Source organism: Talpa occidentalis, unplaced genomic scaffold (genome assembly GCF_014898055.3).
Source record: "Talpa occidentalis isolate TD23 unplaced genomic scaffold, MPIMG_talOcc4v2.1 talOcc4.9, whole genome shotgun sequence".
Taxonomy (NCBI): Eukaryota; Metazoa; Chordata; class Mammalia; order Eulipotyphla; family Talpidae; genus Talpa; species Talpa occidentalis.
In genome coordinates this window covers 32,758,967-32,785,929 of record NW_023605305.1, presented here as the reverse complement: position 1 = coordinate 32,785,929, position 26,963 = coordinate 32,758,967, and the positions used below count along the sequence as shown (strand labels likewise).

Sequence of the window (26,963 nt, the reverse complement as noted above, 5' to 3'; positions counted from 1 at the left end):
ATTTAAACTTTAGTAGGGATTAATGAGTTCTGTCAAGTCCAAGGATATTCTTCTCTGTATTGATCTAATTGTTCAAGCTTTACATTTGGGTATCTTACACATGATTGCCCCAGTAATAGCATATCAGCATTTGCCACTTTGACAGAATACTATGGTTAACAAAAATGGAACACTAATTTGTTGTCATGGGGGTTTGTCGGTGTCCTCTCATTATATTACTCATGTTTGAAGAGCCATTGAGGCAGTACAATATAGTGGAAAGAATAGGGAATAATTTTGGATCCAGAGATAGCTGGTCTAAATACTAATTTTAGCACTGTGGCCTTCATCAAGCTCCCTGATGTTTACTAGTTGGAATTTCATCATCAGTAAAAATACAGTATTATTTCAGTGTTAACATATAGAGACATTAACTGCCTTTTAATGTAGTAGGTGCTATACTAGGTGTTCATAAATGATTGTTGCTTTTATTGTTTATTGTCATTAGCAACTTTATTAATTACTATTATTGGAAAAATGAGGTAGGATTGCCATAGCCAATTTCAAGAACTCTGCCAATATCTGCGTAATAGACAGTGATTGATGAAATGAGAGTCTATGGCATATAATGAACTCTGAATGTGGGGGGCTTTGTGATACATATGAACTGATGATATATGGATTTTTGCTTCTGGCCTTTTTTTGCTTGTCATATGGGACCTCATTCATTGTCCATTGCTCTGGCATCATTTATGTATTGGTGTTGGCATCGATCAACTTTTAAGGGTAAGGACATGTTTAATGGAGCTGATGATCTTTGACTCAATTAGTAATTGAATGTAGACATTAAGTGACTAAGTGTAAGGCTCAGCTAAGAGTGTTTTTCATGATTAACAATACAAAATTTCTTGGGTCCAAAGGACCTTTCCTAAGCAGAATGACTAATATATTTTTGCAAATCACTGTAAGTAAAAGTAAATTTTCACATAAAAATGAATATGAAAAGAAAATCAGGGGGTGGACCTCCCTGGTGGTACAAGGGGTTAAGCACAGCAATTTGAAGCTAGCCGTAGCCTCTGCAACAAGAATTCGATCCCTGGCTGGCCAGGGAGCTACCCACATGGTGCAGCAGACCTCTCCTGTCTCACCTACTGCTCCCCTCAGCAGTGTATTTCAGTCAGTCTGCCTGTTCTGATCCCCACTCTGTCTCTGGTGAATCTTCTCACCACCTCCCCCCACCTCTGGCCTGTACCCCAGTTCTTATATGCATAAATAAATAAATAAATCTTTTTTAAAAAAAAAGATGATCAGGGGATGTTGGTCACATTTTTAACTTCTATGTTTTCTTAACTTATGTCAGCTAAAACATTGCAATTTAATGGATGGTCCTTGAAGACATGCTGACTGAAATTAACCAGTCTTGAAAGGATACTTTATAATTTAATGTGGTAGTCAGATTCATAGAGATAGAAAAGTAGAATGATGGTTACTAGGGACTAGGGGAAGAAAGGAATGGGGAGTTATTAATGAATAGGTTCAGAATTTTATTTTTGCAAGATGAAAAGAATTCTGTGAATGGTAGCACAGGAATGTGCCACTGACTACACTTTAAGATGGATAAGTGGGAAAATTTCATGTTATATATATTTTACCACAAATAAAAAACTGCAATATAATATAGCAGTAGATAATTAAAATTTTACCCAAAATGGGAAGGGAAATACAGAAATGTACAAGGTCACTTTTGCAAGTATGATTGACTTGTCTGTGAGGTTTTATAGAGAGCACGGAGTGTTTGAGTAGAGGATAAGTGATGTTGAGAGAAAGACAGAGTGTGTGTTTGTGATGAGAAAGAGAAGATACAGTGGTTCTAAGGACTGAAACAGACTGGAAAGTTAGGTACTGTGAAACACTAGCATTCATAAAAATAGGCAAAGCAATGATGAAACATATGCTTCCAAGGCTCACAGATCTAGTCTTTGTTACCATCCAGCATCACTGGAATCAAGAATCAAGGTCCAAAGAGGTAGCTTGGATAATTTCTATCTAGCAACTATAACAGCAGTCTAATCTTATGGGGTGAAATTTTGTACTTTGAACTCTTTAAAACTTTTTTGTTGTGAGTACAAAATCCCCATCTTTTGTTTAAAAAATAATTGTCAGGCTCTTTTTTTATTTTATATAATGTCATAACTTAAATGTTAGATGATTTTTGCTGTTTTATTTTTGTTATATATAAATATAAAAAGCAATGTACTTAGCTTAAGTTTCTGGAAACTTGATCTTTGTATAAACATGCTTACAGAATAAGTATATTCATTTAACATACATTTATTAAATATTTTTTATATAGTAGGCTTTGATCTAATAGAGATTTTTGGCTCCAGAGGTAAGTTATAGTCTTTGCCTAAAAGGAACTTAAACCTGAGAGGGAAATTAGAGGACCTGGACTTGTAGTTAAATTTTGTAAATTAGGGCCTCCCCTGTGGCGCAGGGGTTGAGCGTTGGGTTGCGAGGCTGTGCCAGTTCGATCCCCGGCCACTGGGCGAGGGTCCCACATGGCGTGCAGACCTCTTCTGCCACCTGCTGCTCCCTTCAGCCTTGTACTTCTTCATCAGTCTGCCTGCTCTGCTCCCCGGTCTGGCTCTGGTGAATTCTCTCACCCTCCTGCGCTTCTGACTATACCCAGTGCTTGTATAAATAAATAAGTAAATCTTTAAAAAAAATTTTTTTTTTGTAAATTATAGTTCTAATTAAAATGAATGGAGCCATCAACTAGTGATTTCAAAATATATTCTGCTAAGTGTAGGAGTTCATTAATGTATGCATGAGAACTGGAGTGAGGAATGGATGAGAAGGGTATATTTTCTCTGCTCAGACTCATGTCAGAATACTTCTCCTTTATCTATTTTATATTGAACTTCAGGAAGGTTTTGTTTTAGGAAAGGTTTCTACAGCTTAAAAGAAAAAGGTGAAAATAAGTGACCTAATTTAATCTCTCACTTTCATTGGAAAACTGAGGATTTAGGAGAATAATTGTCTTGTCCAGAAACACAACTTTGCAGAACTGAAAGTAGAATTAAGGTCTGCTGACACTAAATCCAATTTAATTTTTTACTTTATTGCTTTTTTTCAATTCTTATAGAAAATAAATTTCAAAATTGCTTGTAGAGGTCTGTTGTACCTATATAATCATCCTGTGGGATATGTACAAAGTAGCTTTAGTCCCTCTACTTCACTATATCCATAGAACAGTGAATTATTATTCATAAATAATTGTGAAGATTTTATAGTCTTTATCAAGTATGTTAGAGAAAGCTACATAATTTGCTCTTTAGGAAAATCAAATGCCTTATCTGGCACAGATAACCGATTATAGGTAGCAGAGCCCTTTCCTGAAACAAGAGTTCCATTGATTTCCTTTGGGAGCACAATCAGTATATATTATATTATGTATTCCTCCATCTATGATCTTTGATGAAATGACATTGTTTTTCTTATATTTTATTTCCTTACTCTTGGGCTGGATGTGTTTGATAGGCCAAATGGATGACATCAAATAACATCAAAAGTGTTATTTGGAGAGTCTGATGCTATTAAGATACTTTCTTACCATTGGTGTTTCTTACATATTTTATTCATTAATAACTTGGCATGAAATCATACCATCCTGACATGTTCCTTTTGGCAAAATTTTTTATTATGTTTGTTATCAGTATATATTCTAAAATTAAATATGAGACTAGTTTGGATGACTTAAAATAATAATAAAATTAATTTTTTTATGCAGATCTTTGATGGAAAACAGATTCCACAGAGAATGGTTGATGGATGGAATGCTTTTTTCTTTGATAAAACAGAAGAACTGGTAATTTTTCCATGGTCTTATGCTATAGAATACTCAGTGATACCTGTTAGGATTTATATAATTTTCTTTAATAATTTTACTTGGATTTGGGGCTCATATTTTGGATAGGTATAGATATTTCTTCTTTCTACTTGCGTATAGAAAAAACGCTTACCTTCCCTTGGAAAGAACACAGAAACATTAGGAGAACTTTGGTTGGGACTACTTCGCTTCTATACTGAAGAATTTGATTTCAAGGAATATGTAATTAGCATTCGGCAGAAGAAACTGTTGACAACTTTTGAGAAACAATGGACATCCAAATGCATTGCAATTGAAGGTAATCATTTAGCTAATTTTCAGAGTTTCTCTAGAGTTTCATTTGGTCAAGGAAGTTAAGAAGAAAATTGAAACACTAAAATGCGGAAGCTTCTTCCTCTTAAATTCCTATACTTTAATCTATAATTTTAAAAAATGGACTGAATTAGAAAGTTTCAGACTCTATTTATGGCTAGTACATATTATGTTACATATTATGTTACAAATAATATGCCTTAATTTAAAAATAAAATATTTCTTTTCTAGACCCCTTTGACTTGAATCATAACCTTGGTGCTGGAGTTTCTAGAAAAAGTAAGTTTTAATTATAGAAATCCCCTGTTTTTAAAGCTCTGGCACATTAAGGTCTGCATCTTTATTGTTTCTTTATTTCTTCAATAGTGACCAATTTCATCATGAAGGCATTTATCAATGGAAGAAAACTTTTTGGCACCCCCTTTTATCCACTCATTGGTAGAGAAGCTGTAAGTTTATATAATTGAATTCTGAATCTTCTTTTTTGCAGTACTTTGTGGTACAAGAAGCTTAATACTGTTGTCTGATTGGTTTTAAAGATAGGGAGATGGTTACAGCTTCCTGCACTTTTTTGTTATAGCACTTATTATTGTCCACAATGAGATAACTGGATCTTAAATTTTGTCTATTTGTTAAATTATATTTCTTCCACTATATATTTAGCTCCATGAGGACAAAGTCCATGTCTTTCAGGTTCACCATCATACTTCTAAGGTGCTTATCATGGTGTCATGTAGGTTGTACTATCACGGTATATATGATGTACCAAATAAACATTTGTTGAATGAATTAAAGTGGATACTAAAAACTCACTATTCTTAAATTTTGAATTTGAGGTGGTTCCCACTGCCCCGCTTTGCTGTATCATATGGCAGATTTGTTTTCATTATTTTGAGAAACCTCCCTAGGGGCTGAATTATATATTCCCACCAAGTGTTCCTTTTTCTCTCTTACTAACATCATTGTTTCTATTATTTATGATAGCGGCCAGTCTCACCCATGTGAGGAGGTATCTTATTATGGTTACCTTTTGCATTTTCCTGATAATGTGATAAATATTTTTTCATGTGTTGTTGGCTCACTCTCTTTTTTTCTTTTTTCCCTATTCAAATCTTCTGCCCATTTTTTGGTTGAGTTGCTTTCTTTAAAGATTTATTTATTTATGCATACAAGAGCTGGGGTACAGACCAGAGCTGGGGTGGTGAGAGGATTCACCAGAGCCAGAGTGGGGAACTGAAAAGACAGGCTGACTGAAATACACTGCTGAGGGGAGCAGCGGGCCAGTCAGGAGAGGTCTGCTTTGCCATGTGGATTTCTCTCTGGCCAGCCGGGGATCGAACTTGTGCTGCAGAGGCTGCAGATTGCTTCATTGTGCGGTGCTTAACACCTTGCACCACCAGGGAGGCCTTTGAGTTGTTTTCTTAATTGTTAACTTGTATGAGTTCTTTGTATATTTTGGATATTAGCTCCTTGTCAGCTGTATGATATACAGATATTTTCAACCATTCAATAGGATGTCTTTTTTGTTTTAATAGTTTCTTTTACTGTTCAGAAGCTTTTTAGTTTGGTGTTCTTCTCTTGGTTTACTTTTGCTTTTGTTTTTCTTGCTGTTCTAATAAGCACCCAAAGACATCTCTAAAGACAGTGTCACAGAGTGTTTTATCTGTGGTTTCTTTTATGTATTTTATGGTTTCAGGTCTTAAATCCAAGTCTTTAATACATTTTGCGTTAATTTTTATTTATAAAATAGTAGTCTAGTCTCATTGTTTTGCATGTGGTTGTTCACTTTTTATTGAAAAACAGAAGGAGGCTATCCTTCATTATTGTAAAATTAATTTCCATCATATGAGTGTGGGTTTATTTCTGGGCTCCTCATTCTATTTATTTATTCCATTGGTCTGTGTGTCTGTTTTTATTCCAGTATCATATTGTATTGAATATTATAGCTTTGTGGTATTATTTTAAATATGAGTATGTGATACCTCTATTCTTATCAAGATTGCTTTGGCTTTTTGGGCCTTGTATGATTCCATATAAATTTCAGTAATGTTTGCTCTATTTCTTTGAAGAATGCCATTGAAACTTTAATAGGGATTGCCCTGAACCCTACATTGCTTTGCGCAAGATGGTCATTTAAACAGTGTTAATTCTTCTAATCCCTGAGCTGGGAATATCTCCATTTGTGTGTCTATGATTTCTTGTAACTGTGTATTACAGTTTTCATTGTATAGGTCTTCTTAGCTTTTTTGTTACTTTAATTCCTAGGTATTTAATTCTTTTTGATGCATAGATAAATGGAATTTTTTTTCCCTTAAAGTTTGTTTTTTGTGTATAGTAATGCAACAGATTTTGTATATTGATTTTATAGCCTGACACTTTGCAGTAGTGAATTGTTTCTAATAGTTTTTCAGTAGATCTTTGTGTTTTCTATGTGTATTATCATGTCATCTGAAAACAGTAATTTTATTCTTTCCCAATTTGGACTCTTTTTATAGCTTTCTTTTGTGTAATTGCTCTGGCTAAGACTTCCAGTACTGTTTGGATTTGTAGTCTGAAGTGTCGACAACCTTGTCCTATACCTGATGATAGAGGAAAAGCTTTTAAGTTTTTCACTATTGAATATGATATTATAGTTCTGTCATATAGTTCTAGACCTTTACTATGTTGAGGTGAATTCCTTCTGTTCATAATTTTTGAGTTTTTTAAATCATAAATGGATGTTAAATTGTCACAGATGCTTTTTCTTCATCTCTTGATAATTTCATATGATTTTTATCTCTGTTAATATGGTGAATTCTGTTGATTTATTTGCAGACATTGAACTACTTCACATCTCTGGAATAAATCCCACTTGGTCATGATGAATAAATCCCACTTGGTCATCCGTTTAGTGTACTGTTAAATTTGCTTTGTAAGATTTTGTTGATGATCTTTGTATGTATGTTCTTCAGGGATATTGGTCTGTAGGTTTTTGTGATATCCTTGCCTGCTTTTGGCATCATAATAATTAATGTTGGCCTTATAAAATGTGTCTGGAAGCCTACCCTCTTTTTTTTTTTTTTTGGAAGAGTTTGAGGATCGGGCCTCCCCGGTGGCGCAGCGGTTGAGCGCTGGGTTGCCAAGCTGCCCGCAGCCTCTGCAGCGCCGGTTCGATCCCCGGCTGCTCCCCGGCCACCGGAGGAGGGTCCCACATGGCGCACAGACCTCTCCTGCCGCCCGCTGCTCCCCTCAGCAGTGTACTTCGGTCCTTCTGCCTGCTCTGCTCCTCGCTCTGGCTCTGGTGAATTCTCTCACCCTCCCGCGCGCTTCTGACTATACCCAGTGCAAGTATAAACAAAACAAACAAATAATAAACAAACAAATAAATAAAACATGCCTCTATTAAAATAAAAAAAAAATTAAAAAAAAAAAAGAGTTTGAGGATCGGTATTTCATCTTAAAAGGTTTAGTAGAACTCACTAGTGAGACCATCTGACCCTGGGTTTTTGTTTTTTGATTACACTGTTTCAGTTTCCTTGCTTGTAAGTGATCTGGTCAGGCTTTTTATTGAATCTTCCTGATTCAATCTTGGAAGGTTTTATGCTTCTGAAAATTTGTCCATGTCTTCTAAGTTATCCAAACTTTTTGGCATGAAGATGTCCATAGTAGTCTCTCATGATCCCTCTGGATTTCTGAGATGTCTGTTTATAACTTCTTTTTAATTTCTGATTATATTTTTAAGAGTTTTCTCCTTTTTTGTTAGTGAGCTTACCTAAGGATTTGTCAATTTTATTTGTATTTTCAGAGAACTTTTTGTTACATGCATCTTTTGACTTCTTATTTACTTCTGCTTTGTTTTTTATCTCCTTCCTTCTATTGTGTTTTGGTTTCTTTTTTTTCCTAGTTGCTTAAGTAGTGAGGTTAGATTATTTCAAATCTTTCTTGTTTCTTGATGTAGGCCTTTCTTGCTATGTACTTTGCTCTTAGTAGCTTTTGCTGCATCCCATAAGCACTGGTAGTTTGTGTCTTCATTTTCATTTGGCTCCAGGTTTTTTTCAGTTTTGCTTTAGATTTGCTTGTGAACCCATTTGTCATTCAGTAGCATGTTTAGTCTCCACATACTTCTTTCTGTGGTTGATTTCTAGTTTGATACCATTGTGTTCAGATAAGATACTTGGTATGATTTCAGTCTTCATGATTTTATTGACATAGGTTTTGTGACTCATTGTGGGCTATCCTGGAGAATGTTTCACATGCTACTTGAGAAGAATGTATAGTCATCTTTTTGGGGGTGCAGTGCTCTATAAATGAGTATAAGCCCATCTGGTCTAATTCTTCATTTCAGAGTTATTTTTCTGTCTAGTTAATCTGTCCATTGATGTTTAGTGGGGTATTTAAATCCCGTACATTTTTGTGTTGCTGTCACTATTTTTAGGTTTGTTCATAATTCCTTCATGTATTTTGATGGTCCTTCATTTGGTACATATATGTTGATGAGTGTATGTCCATTTGATTTATTGATCCTTTAATCTTTATAGAATGTCTACCCTGTATGTTGTTGGGAGGTGTAGCGTTTTTTTACTCTTACTGCTTTCTCTGTTCTTTCTTTGTCTTGAACTCTTGATATTTTCACTATTGTGTGTCTTATTATAGATTTCATTTTATTTAGGTAATCAGGTATTCTTTTAGCTTTATGGACTTTGTATAGTTAGTTCCTTCCCCAGGTTTGGGAAATTTTCCTCTCTTATTTCTTTGAATAAGCTCTCTGTTCTCCTTTCTTCTTTTTCAGGATTTCTTTTGTGACTTCTTCTCTTTTGGGATTCTAGTTACCCCTCTGTTGTATTTCCTTACAGTATCAGATAATGCTTAAAGTGCTTCTTGATTTTTTCCTTTTTTTTTTTTTTTTTAAGATTTATTTATTTATTTATATAAGCACTGGGTACAGTCAGAAGCACAGGAGGGTGAGAGGATTCACCAGAGTCAGAGTGGAGAGCAGAGCAGGCAGACTGACGAAACACACTACTGAGGGGAGCAGCGGGCGGCAGGAGAGGTCTGCATGCCATGTGGGACCCTCACCCCGTGGCCGGGGATCGGTGGCCAGGGATCAAACCGGCGGCCAGGGATCAAACAGGCGCTGCAGAGGCTGACGGGCAGCTTCGCAACCCAGCGCTCAACCGCTGCGCCTCCGGGGGGGGGGGGGCCTGATTTTTTCCTTTTTTGCATCTTATTTCTCTCTTTTCTTCTTTGTGCCTTATTTTCTTTGAAGTCCATTGACTTGATTTTCCACTTGGTCTATTTTGCTTCCATAGCTTTCTCTAGATTTCATTTATTGAGCTTTTTCCTGTCCTGAGTCTGTTGTTTCCTTATTTAAAGCTTCAGTTACAACCTTTTTTTTCTATTTCTGAGCTCATCTATTTGAATTTGTATCTCTTGATTAGATTATCCGATTTGATTTTCTTGTGTCACTTTCACTTGACTTTGCTATTTTCTCCTAGTTTTATGATTTTCTTTATTATAGCAATTTTGAACTCAGAATTTCCAAATACTCATCAGTACTTGTTGCTGTCTTTGAAATAAATTATAGCTACCCTAGTAGGAGTGTGTCTTACACTTTCATGTCTCACTTTAGATAGATATGAAGAGCATTAAGTGGACATGTTTTCTTGCCACCCAGAGATACGGGTAACTGTTACGACAAATGAATCTTAGTATTAGTATAAAACTGAGCTAACGCTTATGAAGGATAAATAAGGTGCCTAGGACAAAACAAAAATTAATCTAGTTCTTTTAAGACTTAGGAAAATGATTTGTTTCTTGTTTCCTACCTTCTCTTTAGGTATATTATACTTTATATAGTACTTTATGTTCTTGAAATATTGTATACAAATCCAATAATATTTTAAATAGAGGATTGCTTATTTACATAGAGCTTTTGTGTAATGAGAATAATTCCTTTCCAAAAGTTGTCATTCTCTGGCATAGCAGAAAGCATGAGCTTGTAGCTAGACAGATTTGCCTCTAAATCTTTTATCTGGTACTTACCATCTATTTTTACTATGGGCAAATGACTTGAAATCTCTGGGCCTTGATTTTCACATATATAAAATGAGGGTGAAAATAGTGTCTATTTTCTTTAAGTATTATATAAAAATATACAGATGAATGAGAATTGATAATGGGTGAACACCGGTTAGTTCCATTAGCAACAGTAATTATGGATGATTATTATTTATTTTTACATCATGGTTTTATTTAGAGTGAGATATTTGATATTTCATTTTTGTAAAGCATTTTTTTGTATTTGATTTCAAAAGTTTATGGTGATTTTTTTCCTAGTAAAATTATGTTTTCTTTCTAGGAGTACTTCTTTGATTCGAGAGTATTAACAGATGGAGAACTGGCTCCCAATGATAGATGTTGCCGTGTATGTGGAAAAATAGGCCACTATATGAAAGACTGCCCAAAAAGGAGAAGGTTGGCAATTGATTATGTATTAATATTACAGAGAAAATGTGACACCAATTGTAGCTAAAATTGTGTCCAGTAATGGTTAAGTCAGAGAAGTATAGAATTTTAAATTAGAACCTAGGTAAATGTGTATTTAAGTGGAATTTTATAGTGTAGTGAGATTTGTTTGTGGTACAGTAGTATCTCGTAACAGGCATTTATTCATTTGGTTTTGGGTGTTTGTTTTTTTAATTAAAAAAGCATTTATGCACACCTACTATGTGCTGGGAACTGCTAGAAACCATGAAAAAACATGATCTTGCTAAAGAATTCACAGTAATTTATACCAGTAATTAAAATATAATTAACTGAATATTCTTGGTATATGCTGTGGAGTACACCTTTATAATATATACCTTGAGGGATATACATATTATACACCCCCTGAAAAAATATGTATGAAATATACTTTGATGTGTCTATATATTATGTTTAAGAGACTATGAAAATACCTTCTTTAATTATCTGGTCTTGCCTAATGTAAAGAATTTAGAATTTTTTAGCTGGAACAAACTTTTAATTTTTCAACACTGTTATTAAAATCAAGCAAGACATTTACCTTCTCCAGGTCTCAGTTTCTTCCTCTGTATAAGTGGGGATAAGTGCCAATCTCTAATGATTTCTTAACCATTAAAATTATTTAAATTTTTTTTAAAAAATTTGGTACTGTATCATGAAACTACTGGAATACCCAGTTTCTGCTGTATAAGTAGGTGTGCTATAAATGTGAGTTCCCTTTCCTTCAAAAAGATGCATGAAAGAATTGGCATGTTAGTTCCTATGTTATTGTGACACCCTTGTATAGTTTAGTTTGTTCTGTGACTCATTCAGTTTACAAGTCCCTAGCCCCACATTATTGGTATCAGCAGTTTACTGTTTAGACTAAAGAAGAAAGACAGTGAGGAAGAGAAGGAAGGAAATGAAGAGGAAAAGGACTCCCGAGACCACCTTGACTCACGAGACATCCACGACACTCGAGACTTTAGAGACCCCAGAGACCTCAGATGTTTTATATGTGGAGATGCAGGACATGTACGAAGGGAATGTCCAGAAGTCAAGCTCGCCCGTCAGAGGAATAGCAGTGTAGCAGGTAAATAGAAAAAGCCAAAAATAGTTTCTGTTGGAATTAAAATCATTTACTATCTGTTGATGTCATGATAATGACCCCGATTCCTGTCCATTCTTAACCGTACTGTATGATCTTGGACCTTACAGTTTCATAAAGAGATCAATTTAGACAAGGCAGGCTCTTCCTTGGAATGTTACTTGAACCTATGTTCACTATCAAGGCCTGAACAGGCTGTTGTGTTAAGGCACTAAATAGTCTTTGAATTTGAGTCACACTATTTCTCTTTCACAAGTGATTGTTCAACAAATTTTTGTTTTAATAAAAAATGGAGAGGAGAGCCTCCCTGTTGGTGCAGGGGTTGAAGACAGCACTATCAAGCTGTCAACAGCCACTGTAGCACCAGTTCGATCCCTGGCCTGCCAGGGAGCAATCCACATGGTGCAATAGACCTCTCCTGCCTCCCCCTCTGCTCCCCTCAGCAGTGTATTTCAGTAGATCTACCTGTTCTGCTCTCCAGTCTCTGGTGAATCCTCTCACCCCCTGCACCTCTGGCTTATACCCCAGTTCTTGTACGCATAAATAAATAAATCTTTGGAAAAAAATGGAGAGGAAAAAATGTTAACTTTTCTCTCCCCAAACATTTTTGAGAGTTTTTTCCCAAGGAATATATAGAAAAAAATATAGCTCTTCCTACTGTGTTATAAGAGAGACTTGTTTCTGTTATATTTCATAAACAATTTCAAGAATAGCCCAGATCCTTATTAAAAGAATAAATAGAATATTTTAGAATTGATGAGGTCCAGTAGGATATTTTAGAATTGATATTATTGTATTGATATTCTATATTATTTCCAGTTATTCAGATTCTTGTTGCAGATGGTATTTTCTTATATAAATATATTGTCTTCTTTAGAAAAGCAGTATAACATTTGGTTTTGTTCCTAATACCATTGTATTTTTTATTAATGATCTGCATGATTGAAAAATAGCTTAAAAATTCTTATAAATTCTTCACTAATATAATCATAATTTTAAAGTTTTAAGTTTATAAAATCTCTGAGATTTGAGACTCTTTTTCAGAAGAAGGGAGTTTATTGATTATTATTTCTGTGGTATTTTTTTATCTTGATTTTCTTTCTGATGTTTTCTCTTAGCAGCCCAGCTTGTCCGCAACCTTGTAAATGCCCAACAGGTAGCTGGTTCAGCCCAGCAACAGGGTGATCAGACCATAAGGACTAGACAGTCCTCAGAATGTGTAAGTTTTCAAACTGTAAAAGGGTTAGTCTTGGTAGGAAGATGTACCTACTATCTTTGGTGGTAATAGGATTCATCTTTCAAACTGGCTAATACAGTCTTCCAGATTATGCAGTGTTGTGTACAGCTGTCATTGCTAGGTACATGAGGTGGAACAAAAATTACTTTTTAAGCAATGTAGATACAGGTTTATATGTTTGGGTAAGCTACTTAACTTCAGTGAGTCTACTACTTGTGAAAAAGATAATTACCTTTGAGGTAATGACTTTGAGGTTTCAGACTTTGGTAGTAGAAAAATATTAACTACCATCAGTAAAAATAGATGCAAATTGAGATGTATTAGTTCTTTATTACTGTTAAAACAATAAGTTGTGGCATTTTATATACTTGAAACTTCTGTGTGTCTTCTCATAGCTGATAAGGATATCTAGTGAAATATACACTGTAATAGACAGACTATTGAATTAAAATTCAGATTCTTAACCTTTGTCTAAATCTGTATTTTCTTTGCCCTGCTTAAATTATTTCCATTTTAATTGAATGCTACTCTAAACCTAACACTGCACTTTGTTACTTCAAACTTACCAAATTTAGTATTTTGAGTGGTCATATGAAATAGATTGTAGTATGGTCAAATTTTACAAATTGGGAAGCTGAGAATAAGAATTACGTGAAAATCAAACCCAGGTCTATAAAGCTTTAAAGTTGTTAACTTTTAACACTAAAACTGATGAGACAATGTGTTTTAGAAAAAGTTCTTAAAGCATTTGAAGAGCAGTTGTAAGGAGAATCTTCGAGAAAGCATTTAGGAAACATTTAACCAACCCCCAAACATTTGAATATCTACTGTTGGCTTGACATTTTCATTAATGTCATATAAAATTAATAGTATCAGCTAACACTTATTGAGTACTGTGTGCTTTTTATACGTGCATTTTTGTTTCTTATTAAATTTTTTTAAACTATTGAAGTATAGAAAATAATATGCATCAGTGTATCACCATACTTTAATAGTTTTTGACATCTCTTATTTTTGGTTTATTTGAACAGTACCCACAGTTGACAGCCCCCATCAGTTCCTCTTGGATGCCATTCCCATTTTAAAATCTTTCTACCATTTCTTCCTTGTTACTAAAATGTATCTATTTTCCTGAACTGGTGTTTATTTTTCCAAGTTATTATTTAGTTAATCATCACACAAACCTAATGAAGTTATATTCTGTTATTTTACTTCATAGGTGAAGAAACTGAGAGTTAAGTTTTCTTGCGAGATCAACAGACACTTGGAACCAGAACTTGAACCCTCAGGTTCTGTCTCCAAAACCTCTGTAGTCCCTACCTTTTGTCTTTTGTCTCTAGTATTCATTTTAGTCCTGAGTTTTGCTTGAGAGTCTTTTAGCCATCACTTTCTGGTATCTCACAATACACTTCAAATTCAACAATGTTGACTCTAGCTTATTTTTTTCTCCCACATGTTCTCTTATCTCATTGAATGACCACACTGTTGTTCTAGTTTCTGAAATTATTTCCTTTGCTTAAGTCCCAAATCTGAGCACAAATCCTACTGATTATACCTTTAAAAAACAGCTCATAGCTCTTTGCTTCCCTCTATTTATATATTGTATTTCCTTAGTCTGAACTATTATCTCAGGACTACTGTATAACAGCAATCTTCTAGTCAGTCTTACCAGTATTTTATAAAATATCCTTTATTTCAGTCCTATTAAGCTAGAAACTTACATATTTTTCTATTTGATTTTTCTAAATTTAGCAGCATGCATTTTAGAATGCATTTAAAATACATTCTGCATTTTAGAATTCAACAGGTGATGATGTATCTCACCTGTTTAAAACCCTTCCTCTGCCCTCAGGATAAAGTCTAAACTACAGTGCTTATAGGACCTATCATATTTTGTCCCTGCTTAGTTCTCCAGTCTCAGATTATACTCCAGAAATGTTTTAAGCTTTTTACAGATTCCAGTTACTTTAAAAAGATAACATGTTTTCATGTATATAGCCCTTCAGTAATGTTTTTCTCTCTGCCTGAAACATTCTTCCCTTCCCCTAATCCATATATGCTTTTTTCCTATATGGTTTTTATTTGCCCTTAAGTTTCAGCGTAAGGTCACTTTCTCCAGAAATTTTTCCTTGATCACCACTTTCTTTCATTTTACTTTCCTTCTCTTAAAGTGCACTTAGGTATTTCTGCTTTGCGCTTTCATTAAACATTATATACATTCTTTATTATAGTAGCTATACCTTATTGTGATTGTGCAATTTGACCAGCTCCTCCTCCTTTCCCTCATAAATTTTAAGTTTCATGAGCGCATATATGTAGTGTTAGTATTGTGTTTGTAGTGCCTAAAACAATGCACAGCTCATAATTAATACTCAGTAAATAGTTGCTGAGGGACTGAATGAAAGTGACTGAGATACTTAGAGGTAAGTTTCTATTAAACAATTGGTTCTTTGTGATGGGATTGATGTTTGGATGCTCTTTGGACAGTAAGAAAGTTTATAAGGTAATACCTATGTGAGAGACAGTTTGAGCTCCTTGGGGAATTTTTCCAAAGGAAAATTCTACCTTCATGTAAAATGAGGTGGTCTTATTTGTTGTGTGCATTATAGAGGTGCTTTTATAGTGTTCTAATGAAATAACTCCATAAATTTGTATTTTGACAATCTACTTAAAATTACGATGTCTGTAAATTAACTTTAAAATGTATTTTTTTTTCTCTGCAGTCTGATTCACCATCTTACTCTCCTCAGCCCCAGCCATTTCCACAGAACTCTTCCCCATCTGCTGCCATTCCCCAGCCTCCATCCCAGCCAGGATCCCAGCCCAAACTTGGCCCACCTCAGCAGGGAGCCCAGCCCCCACATCAGGTCCAGATGCCTATGTATAACTTTCCCCAGTCACCACCAGCTCAGTATTCTCCCATGCACAATATGGGATTGTTGCCAGTGCACCCCCTCCAGATTCCTGCTCCATCCTGGCCTATCCATGGCCCAGTGATTCATTCTGCACCAGGCAGTGCCCCCAGCAATATTGGCCTGAATGATCCCAGCATCATCTTTGCTCAGCCTGCTGCCAGACCTGTGGCGATTCCTAGCTCCTCTCATGATGGACACTGGCCTCGTACCGTGGCTCCAAATTCCCTGGTGAACAATGGTACAGTGGGGAATTCGGGTAACCCTTCCTTTTCTTCTTCTTTGTCTGTAGAAACGTTGGATGATTGGTATTATTAGTTGAACCTGGGGAACTGATTATGAGGAATAGCATGGCAAGCAATATTTTGGGAGGGAGCAGTAAAAGATTAGGTAGAGGTGAAGAGTTTGGACTATGGATTCAGATAGCTGACTTTGCCATCTATTGTGTGGCATTGGGCAGTTGCTTAATCACTATTGATATCTCTAAAATAGGTATAGTAATAGCATTTAACTCAAGGGATGCTGTGAATGTTGAATTAGGTGTTATGTATAAGTATTAGTTAATTGATTATTCTTACTTTTAAATCTTCAATGGAATCCTGCTTGGTGTAGTAAACATTAGCTCTCATTTTACAGCTGAGGAAATAGAGGAGTTTTAAGTCATCTTTAATCATGGTAGATCCAAGATTTATTTATTTTATTTTTAATTATGTATGTATGTATGTATTTTTAAGATTTATTTATGCATACAAAAGCTGGGGTACAGGCTAGAGGCGCCAGGGGTGGGGGTGGGGGGGGGGTGAAAGGATTCGCCAGAGAGAGAGAGTCAGGAACAGAAGAGGCAAGACCGAATGAATCACATTGCTGAGGGGAGCAGCGGGTGAGTCAGGTAAGCTCTGCTGCACCATGTGGGTAGCTCCCTGGCTGAGGATCAGTCTTGTGCTGCAGAGACTGCAGATTGCTTCATAATGCTGTGCTTAACCCCTTGTGCCACTAGGGAAATCCAGTAGATCCAAGATTTAATCTAATTTCATTCTTCAGAATCTCTGTTCTTTGTCCTACTATAGAATTTTCCACATTCAGGTTTCACTGATTTTATCTTTGTAGCATTGTTTTACCCTCTGTCTCCATATTTCCTATTAACTGGTAGTTAGATCCATGGGCTGGATTAGATTCAGGTTCATTTTCTTGGTAAGAAAACTTCTTGGTTGGTACTACATGTTTTTTATTCCTTACTTTGGAAGGAACTCCTGTTAAATGCTTCCTCTTTCAGTGATTTAGGTGATAACAGCCTGTTCGGCACACTAAGAAGTTCATCATTAATTTTTACATAATAGCTGCCATTGAAAATTATCGCTGATATCCATTATTTCTTTAGGGATTTAAAATAATGATTTTCTGTTACTATTTGTGACTCTTCTGTAATGAACTTTTCCTTATTTATACCTTGTTTACCCTGAAATGTAGTTCATGTGGGAAATGTATACTAAAAATTTGCATCTTTCCCTCTGCCAGTTCGCAAAGAATTTGTGGTAATTTTAAGCGAAAGTGTGGTATTCCTTAGAGGATGGATCGAGGAGGTGTCTCTGACCTCTTTTGGAATAATAATGATTTTAATGAGCACAAATGCCAGAATGTGGGAACTCACTTAGATTTCCAAGCTCATAGGTATGTGGCATACATGGCCATTCTAATGTGACCTCTGCTTCTCTCATTAAAAAAATAATTATTGGATGTACACCATGATATGAACCTTGATTGTCACTGAGATACATAACCATAAAGACAGCAGATCCATTGTTTTGCCCTTTGATACATTGGCTAGATTTATATAATTTCAAGTTCTCCCCACCACTAGTTGGTCTCAGTTTCAGCCTTAATGAACTAATTAATACTCAACAAACACATCATACTGTTTGTTATTACCCCTGATTGTTTACCCACCTCTGCCGCTGTCTTACATCCTGCTTTGCTCCAAAGCCGCCTACTTAAGTTTAGAGCACATTTTTCAGAAAATGTTTATTAACTCTTGCTAATTCTGACCTTCAGTTGTATTAGGTATTGTTTCTCTCCTTCATGTTTCCTTAATATAATAACACTGTCTTTCTATGTTGAAATTGCCTGTTTTCTGCATAACCCATTAGACTCAACTTCTAAAGCTATGAATTATTGTGTCTATCATTGTCTCCCTAGTGAGCGTCAAGTACAGTGTATGACATGGCATATGGTAGATACATTATTCTTGTAATACATCATCATACACTAAATTGTTAATAAATACTTTTACATGAGCATATAACTCCTACTTAATATTCTAGCTAAAATAACTATTATGTTAAAAAATGGAGAGACTAGGGGCCTCCCTGGTGGCGCAAGAGGTTAAGCACCGCACTATGAAGCAATCTGCAGCCTTTGCAGCACAAGTTCTATCCCCGGCCAGCCATGAAGCAACCCACATGGCGCAGCAGACCTCTCCTGGCTTGCCCACTGCTCCCCCTCAGCAGTGTATTTCAGTCAATCCGTCTGTTCTGTTCCCCACTCTGTCTCTGGTGAATCCTCTCACCCCCTGCACCTCTGACCTGTACCCCAGCTCTTGTATGCATAAATAAATAAATCTTTTTAAAAAAATGGACAGACTGGATAGGAATATATTAAAATACTAGTGGTTTAACAGGAGATTTTGCAAGTTTTTTTCTTTTTGAAATTATCGTTAATGAATACTGTTGGTATTATGAAACTATTTGGTTGTGAAAATGACAAAGGGAAACTGGAATGTATCCTCCAAGTACCCTTTTAGGCTAAAACATCATTTCTTAATTGATCCAAGACTCAGTCTGTATACCCATTCTCGTTTTGTAAACTTTGCGCCCTGCAACCTTAATTTTAATTCTTAGCTGTTACTTAGCTTTATGAACTTGGAATAACCAGCAGCAATGTTTTCCTGGTCACCTCCTTAAACCCTAAGATTGTGAGAATGTGACTAGTTGTGAGTTTTAGCTTCCTTGTTCCCTGTACCGCTATCTCGCGTTTCCTAATTTGTGTTCTTCAAGAAAGTTTAGTTTAGGACATTGTCTGAGATCATTTCCTGCCTCACTGTAACCCTGAATGAGAAAGCCACCAAAAATGATCCAGAAGATTCAGAGATTTCTCTGCTTTGTAAGATGTATTTAAAGACACATCTTACTTAAAGGAAGTAGATTGGCAGGGGTGGTTTCCCATAGAAAGTATAGGTCTCTTTTTTCTTTCTTTCTTTCTTTCTTTTTTTTTTTTTAGTCCCTACTTAATATGCTAGAACTGGTGCATGCCACATTATTTTTATCTAATTTAATCTTCACAACAATCTGAAATACATAATTTTTAGAACTAGAATTTAAATGTAAAGATGTTTAGCTCTTTGCAAAGTCTTAGCTCTTAACCATTATACTATAATGCCTCCAGCTGCCTATAGGATTTCCTTCCAGAACAAAATATAATTATTCTAAAATAGTGGGCATTTTCTTTCGGGTAAGATAAAACTTCATTAATGATGTCTTGAGGTTCTTTGAAATAAAATCTTGCCTACTACTCACCCATCCTTTTCTGTTACATTTCCTTGCTTTACCTCTGTCTGTATATGCTGATTATTTTGCAGCTTCCCAAACTTGCTGTGCTGCTTCTTGGATTTTGTACATGCTATTCTTTGTGTCTGAAATGCTCTCCTTGCCATATTTTGCCTGACTGACTTATTCCTTGTTCTTTAAAACTTAGTCATCTTAAGAAAAACCTCTGTCCTGGAACAACTGGGTTAACCTTACTTTAGACTAACTTGCACTTATCTGTTGTAACATTTATCATGTATTATTATATATGTTTTCTTGTATGTCACCTTTCTGAAAATTTGAGCACAATTACCATGTTTAAGCCTAAAATAGTTTTTTTTTCCCTATAATCTCTACATAAGGCATAGTTTTTAGCCACATCATTAGGTATTCAGTGCATCTTTGTGGAATAAGGGAATATTTGAATGGACAACTAATGTTTTTAAATATGTCTTTCTTTTTGCAGAGCCAGGTTTTCCAGGGCTAAATCCTCAAATTCCTTGGGACCATGCCCGTCCTCATTTTCCTCTTGTCCCAGCTTCGTGGCCTTATAATTTGCATCAAAACTTCATGCATCAGGGAAATGCCAGATTTCAGCCCAACAAACCTTTCTATACTCAAGGTACCATTGTTTACAAGTTTGTTAAGATGCTGTGTGGGTTTTGTTCTGGGATGAAAAGCCTTTGTGAAGACCAGGATCTAGCAGTGAAAATTCATGCATACATTTAACATTTATTGAGAACACATAGTGTGTCAGACTATGCTATGTACTTGTTGCTCAAGTAAGAAGTAAAATCCTCATATTTAGTGCCTGTTTTATTGAGAGAGCCAGCATATAAGAGAGAAGATTAGGAGCTTAGAGGAATTGATTAGTCTTGTCCTAGCCGAGAAAGTAGGATATGAACATGAGATGAGCTCAATCAAGATTTTCACATTTGAACTAGGTTTTGAAAGAGGACAGGAATTTTTTTCCCCAGATATTAGATAGGAGTGTTCTTAGCTGAGGAATAATATATGCAAAGTCACTGAATTTTACTTGGCATAAGAGGAAAGAAGAGAAAATAATAAGACCAGAGGATGAGCTATATGGGAAACTTAGAAGATGAGGCTAGAAAAGGTATGATGAAGCAGTTTGGACTTGGTTTAGTAAACTGTGGGGATCTGGTAAAAGATTTTGAGTTGAGTAGTGACACAATCAAATTTGTTTCATGAAACTAAGAGTTGAAAGATACTAGCATTCATTATATTCTGTTGGTGCTTATGTACCAGTAATGACTTTGATCTAAATAAAGAATATTACAAATAGAATGTCAAGGAACTTGTAGCATTATATCTAGCCTACTTAACTCAAAGGTATGTCAATTCTAATAGGGGATATCTGAGTCTGAGCTTCAATTCTTAAGTTAACCTAGGAGTTAAAAAAATTAGTCAGCATTATAGTTAAACTAGTTCAAGAAGTTAAAGGCATGCAGGACATTTTGACTCAATGAAGTAACTTTTAAGGGGAAGCTACTGGTATGAGTATCAGGCTTGATATATTTAAGCCTTCCTAAACTAAACTGCTGAGGCATCTTGTCTTATTAATGGCAAAACCTTGACTATGCATGTTTATTCTTCTGAGGAAGGTTACTGTCGGTCATACAAGCCCTTTTAGAAGGGAGGAAGAGTCTCAGGTTCTTCCTGGTGGGTTTGTTATTCTTGATTTCCCCCCCACCACCACCTCTTTTTCCTGTTTCCTTTTACATACTCAGTTTCCTTCCCTCTCCTCTTCTCTCCTAAAAGTTTTGACATGCTCCATCATTTCTATATATTTAGGGGGGATGGGGAGGGGGGAAGAACTAGCTACAAGTTAATTCTAAGAGGTTTTCAGATAAATAGGCACAAGCCTTTCAGTTTCCTGTCTGTGTTGTGTCCAACAGACAGATGTGCCGCCCGTCGGTGTAGAGAGCGTTGTCCCCACCCACCAAGAGGAAACGTGTCGGAGTAATGCGAGTCCATTTTCTTTCAGCTGGTCTACCGATGCACAGCAACCAGCCAATCCTGCTGTCTCAAGGGTATCCGTACCTCAATGTCAGTTACATTCAACAGAAAAAGTGACATTTAATGGAAAGCAAAACAAATCAGGTCCTGATTTAAAATTTTAACACGTTTAGATAGCTTATTTAAATTCTAAGACTGTTTTTAAAGGCTGTATTATTTGTATATAAATATGAACTATAGTTTTTACTAGTATCACCAAATTGAGTGATACAAATTTCATCTATTTTATTACCCTATTTTTAAGGGAATTTTATGTTTTGTTTATTAATCTTGATGAATTGTATAAAGAGAGAATTTAAAATATTACATTCTTTATTTTCTATTAGCTGTATTCATACTTTGGTTGCTTCAGACTTTATATATATTGTTCTTAAGAATTAGGAAAGACTTTCATGTGTTTTAAATTTGTCACTTCTATTCTTTACAGAACCTTGTAGTGCCAAAAAGTTTTTAAAAGGTTAAAAAAATAAAACTACAACATGAAGATCCAGAACTTTTTTCTTTTACATACTTGTATATTGAAGATATTCAAACTTGAACATTAAGTTGCTTTTGTCTGTATTTGAAGTAATTCTATTTTAAGTTAATAAATCTTTTTGACAAGAGTCAAATTTGAATTTCTGGTGTTTACAGATGATGAAAATATAACAGTTCAGTGATTTGTTTTACTCTCAGTGAATGGAGCACTCTAAATCACTTAGTTTTAGAAATCCAAGGATCTTTCCATTTCCTTTATTTTCTTGGATCTTCACAATATTCATATGAAGTTGATAGAAGCAGATGTTATCTCTTACTGAGAAAACTGAGGTGCAAAACAGTGAATTCCAAAGATTGAAAATGTGTTTAACGTAGGAAATAGAATTGAAAACAGACACTTTTGAAGGAGAATTCTAAATAACTGAGATTGATACTGGCAAGTAGAGGGAAGATAATTCTTATTTACAAGGAATTAGTATGTGCCAGACTGTGCAGTCTGAGTTCTGTAATATGGCCTAAAAACACACTGGCCAATTTGATATTTACCAGTAAAACTTGCAGTTTAGTATTGTAGCTGGATTTCAAACTTGTGTTGTTGGTGGTATAATTTTTAGTTGGTTTTGTTTTGGTACTATAAACTCAGGTAAGGTCATTTTCTCTAAATTCCTCAGAGATTTGACAGGAATTGTAGGCTAAATGATGGTATAGATTTGTGCAAATGTGCAAAATAAGTATACAAATGTATTTTAAGGACAGTGTTATCTTTGTTTTACTTTTTCACACGTTATTTAAATAGGAAACTACATTGGTTCTTCCCTTATTTTCCAACATGGAAGATGCCAGAAATCTGCAGGAGGTTGAGGGCTTTCTTGCCATGTTTACTGTCCTGAAAAGGTATTTATTAAGATCAGGTGTACATACTGTTTTTCATGTCAAAGCTTGACTATCCCTCAGAAACCTAAGTAGTAGAGTTAGCTCATTTGTTAATGTTGGATTCTTGGTCCAACATATGCTTTTATGTTAATATAACTTGGAACATTCAAATTGTCTTTGTTTTTTTCTTTCAAGCTTTTCATTTAAAGTTAGTTTTATTATTTCATCTTCCAAATCTTGGATAACTGATCAGATGACATGTACAAGTTTTCATTTTATTTTACTTTTGTATATATTTGAAGTTTTCATTAAAAGGAAAATAATCTGTAACAAGAGACTGCCTTGAGGCAGCCTTCCTTCCTAATGGAAGGTAATATACCACCGGGTAAAAGGTATTTATAACAATAAACCCCAGTAACCTAAGTTTTACTTGTATGATGGTATTATGATAATTTTCAACATCTCACTTACTCCTTCTTCAGCAGTTGCCAGTGTTCAGTAACTGGCAAAATTGTTCTATGTTGAAAAACACTCTTATTTAGCAATTTATACAGTAGTAGGTCAATTTTATAATTTTCAGATATAAAAACTTAAGTTTTAATTATGAATTAAAATCCACTGTAGAAATTAAAAGTGCAACAAAGAAAAATAGATCTTTTTTTTGTTTTTTGTTTTTTGTTTTTTTGCTTGCAAAATTTTTAATCACAAGTTTTTCATTTCCTAAATTATTGCCTGTTTCTGAAGTAAAATGCCATGCATATCCATACACATTAATCATCAACCTAAGATCACAAGTCTGGTAATAAATGTTCCATCACTTCAATGCAAAATTCATATCAATAGAAAAAAAACTAAACTCCAAATACAAAATATACCCTCTATTTTCTTTTTCTATTTTTCTTTGCACATATAGTTCATTTTTTTATTAAGTGGATAGCAAATAATCAAATATCCCATCTGTTACTTCTTTTTTTTTTATAATAAATTTTATTTTTATATTCCCCATACAATTGCAACCCCCCCATTCTGACCCCAATCCCTCCCCTCCCGCCCCCTACCCCCCAAAAAGTGGAATTGCTGGATCATATGGAAGCTCTATGTTTAGTAGGTCAAGAAATCTCCACACAGCTCTCCATAGTGGTTGGACCAGTTTGCACTCCCACCAACAGTGCAGGAGAGTTCCAAGAAAAATAGATCTTAAGCAGAGAACACACACACACACACACACACGATCATATTGTTTTGAAATGTTTTGTATGTTTAATGACATGGAAAGGTTAGCATTTTCCCTTGCCATTAAAGATTATTCAAGAACATGAATTAAATTAGTATGTACTATGTATGTGTTCAATTCCCTACAGATTTTGCTGTTTCCAGTTTTTCTCTTATATAAAAATATATATGCAAAATGATGGGATAAGACTTTGTGTATATTTATTGCATTATGATGAATTCCTATAAATGGGTTTGCTAGATAAAAAGTAAAAAGGTTCAAAAGTTTCTCCTACAGATTGCCATCTAGAGAAGTGGTTACCGATTCACAGTTCCAAAAATCTACATGTTGGTAAACTTACTGCAGCTTTAAACTCCAAACATCTCATTTTTTTCCTTGTAAAGGATAATTTAAATGTGTTCAAAAAGAGCATTATACAAAAGCATAGAAATCACTCAGAAGTCCCCATCAAACTAGAAATAAATACTAATAATACTTGGTGTGAACTTTATTCTAACCACTGCTCTTAAACATGTAGACATATATAAATTTGTTATATAAATATATAGTTATATAAATTTAGCTTGTATGCTAAATTTTAAAGTAATAAATTGACTTGGATGTAAGGAAAAAAGCAAGAAATGCTCAACTTTAAAACTTTTCTACAAGAGAATCTAAGATTCCTCCTAAAACTAAAAGGCAATTATAAATTTATGTTATATAAATATATAGTTATATAAATTATATAGTTATATAAATTTAGCTTGTATGCTAAATTTTAAAGTAATAAATTGACTTGGATGTAAGGAAAAAAGCAAGAAATGCTCAACTTTAAAACTTTTCTACAAGAGAATCTAAGATTCCTCCTAAAACTAAAAGGCAATTATAGAAAACAAGAGGCTTGAGTCTTTTTTCTAGTTTCATGTTTTTAATTGGAGACAGTATGACTCCTGTTAAGATAAAACTAACACACTTAAGAGTTCCTTTACTTCCTGTAATTCCTTCATGACAATGTTTAAATATTTCATTTTAATATTATAGTCATTTCCCATTATTTCTAAAATGAGTTAGCCACTTTTCTAAAAGGAGTTAGCCACTCCTTTTAGACTGCCTTTTCCCTAGATTCTTAATTTGATCCATAAGTTTTTTTCCCAAGTGATGATAAACTTTTAAGTTCTCGCATACTTGAGAATGTCTATTCTTTGTTTTTTATAGATAATTTTGGGTATAAAAATCCTCGGCACTTTATTTCTCCTGGACCTTTGGGCCCTTTTGCTTCAGCAATGTCTTAAGATTGCTATTAATGTAAGATCACACGGTCTTGAACCCCCACTCCCCATTCTAAATGAGTTCATCTCTCTTTGGATGGCCATGTAATTCTTTCTCTTAAATTCATTAGGTTATTTTTCAATAGATGACTTTTTATTGCAGGAAATTTTTCTTCTATTTAAAGTGTGTTCAGTTATACATACGGAGAATTTCTTTTCATGTGTTTTATTACCTCTATGGATTTTACTATTTTCCATTTTTTATCCCCCCCTATTTTCTTGATGTTTTCTGTTTACATTTTGTGGTTTCTAATAAGACTTTTGCGGGCCTCCCCGGTGGCGCAGTGGTTGAGCGCTGGGTTGCGAAGCTCCCTGAGGCCTCTGCGGTGCCGGTTCGATCCCCGGCTGCTTCCCGCCCACCGGAGGAGGGTCCCACATGGCGTGCAGACCTCTCCTGCCGCCCGCTGCTCCCCTCAGCAGTGTACTTCGGTCCTTCTGCCTGTTCTGCTCCCCGCTCTGGCTCTGGTGAATTCTCTCACCCTCCCGCGCTTCTGACTGTACCCAGTGCATGTATAAACAAACAAACAAATAAATAAAATACATGCCTCTTTAAAAAAAAAAATTGTTTAAAAAAAAAAACTTGTTTTTCCAATTTTTCAGTTCTTTAGGCTCTCATTTCTTTGAACTTGCATATTTGCATTAAAAAAGAAAACAGACCACTTGCTGTGTCTTGAATTTTTAAGAGAACTTGTTTTAACTTTTTAGGGGGTGAGTGTCCAGCACCTGTGATCCTTGTTTTTCTGATTAATGCTTATTTAAACTTAAGTCAGTCTTCTAAAGAATAACTGAATAGGGTAGAGCAATAAATTTTAAATTTTGGAAGTCAAATCCTTTTAACTTGGGCTGTTATTTTGGAAGTCAAATTCTGTTTCCCCTGAGAACCCATCTCCTTTCATTCTTAGTAGTGAGAGGTCTCTGTGCCCTACGGAAAAGCTTTTAAGGAAATATAATTCAAATGTGGCAAGTGAAGTCATTTTAGTGATTTGTACCCATCATTAAAAACATAGGGGCCTTCCTGGTGGTACAAGGGGTTACATCTCATCATTATGACACTATCAGCAGCCAGTGCAGCATGAGTTCAATCCCTGCCAAGAAGCTAACCCGCATGGCGCAGCAGACCTCTCCTGTTCACCTGCTGCTCCCTGCAGCAGTGTATTTCCGTCGATCAGCCTGTTCTGTTCCCCACTCTGTCTCTGGTGAATCCTCTCACACCCCTCCCCCCCTGCACCTCTGGCCTACACCCCAGCTCTTGTATGCATACATAAATCTTTAAAAAAAATGAATATAGGAAGTAGCAGAATGGATTCTGATACTGATTATGAACTCTTTCAGTACAGATTATATATACATAGTAAGGATGTCAGACATGTTCCTTAAGATAAGCTGCAGTAAAACAATGTTACGGAGTTCCAAAGCTTCATCCAGTAGAATTGTCCACACATGACAGCAGGTGGCAAGGTCTTTTTTTTTTTATTTTCCCCATACAATTGCACCCCCTTTATTTTGAACCCAATCCCTCCTTTCCCCACCCACC

At 35.2% G+C, this 26,963-nt stretch overlaps 1 protein-coding gene across 10 annotated transcripts in view; it reads left to right on the top strand.

Moving 5' to 3' along the window:
• TUT4 (terminal uridylyl transferase 4) overlaps positions 1 to 22,826 on the top strand; it is a 107,434-nt gene extending 84,608 nt beyond the window's left edge. For 2 of the 10 annotated variants that reach the window (XM_054691448.1, XM_054691449.1), the window contains exons 21-30: positions 3,770 to 3,847; positions 3,989 to 4,166; positions 4,412 to 4,459; positions 4,547 to 4,629; positions 10,518 to 10,633; positions 11,533 to 11,756; positions 12,890 to 12,990; positions 15,732 to 16,179; positions 19,965 to 20,120; positions 21,507 to 21,959. In XM_054691448.1, coding sequence (XP_054547423.1) covers positions 3,770 to 3,847; positions 3,989 to 4,166; positions 4,412 to 4,459; positions 4,547 to 4,629; positions 10,518 to 10,633; positions 11,533 to 11,756; positions 12,890 to 12,990; positions 15,732 to 16,179; positions 19,965 to 20,120; positions 21,507 to 21,595 — 1,521 coding nt within the window. In that variant the 3' untranslated portion in view covers positions 21,596 to 21,959. Of the gene's footprint in view, positions 1 to 3,769; positions 3,848 to 3,988; positions 4,167 to 4,411; positions 4,460 to 4,546; positions 4,630 to 10,517; positions 10,634 to 11,532; positions 11,757 to 12,889; positions 12,991 to 15,731; positions 16,180 to 19,964; positions 20,121 to 21,417; positions 22,146 to 22,811 lie in introns of those variants that run through there. The other 8 variants (XM_054691451.1, XM_054691450.1, XM_037500420.2 and 5 more) reach the window with 8 other exon arrangements.
• The last annotated feature ends 4,137 nt before the right edge of the window (positions 22,827 to 26,963 follow it).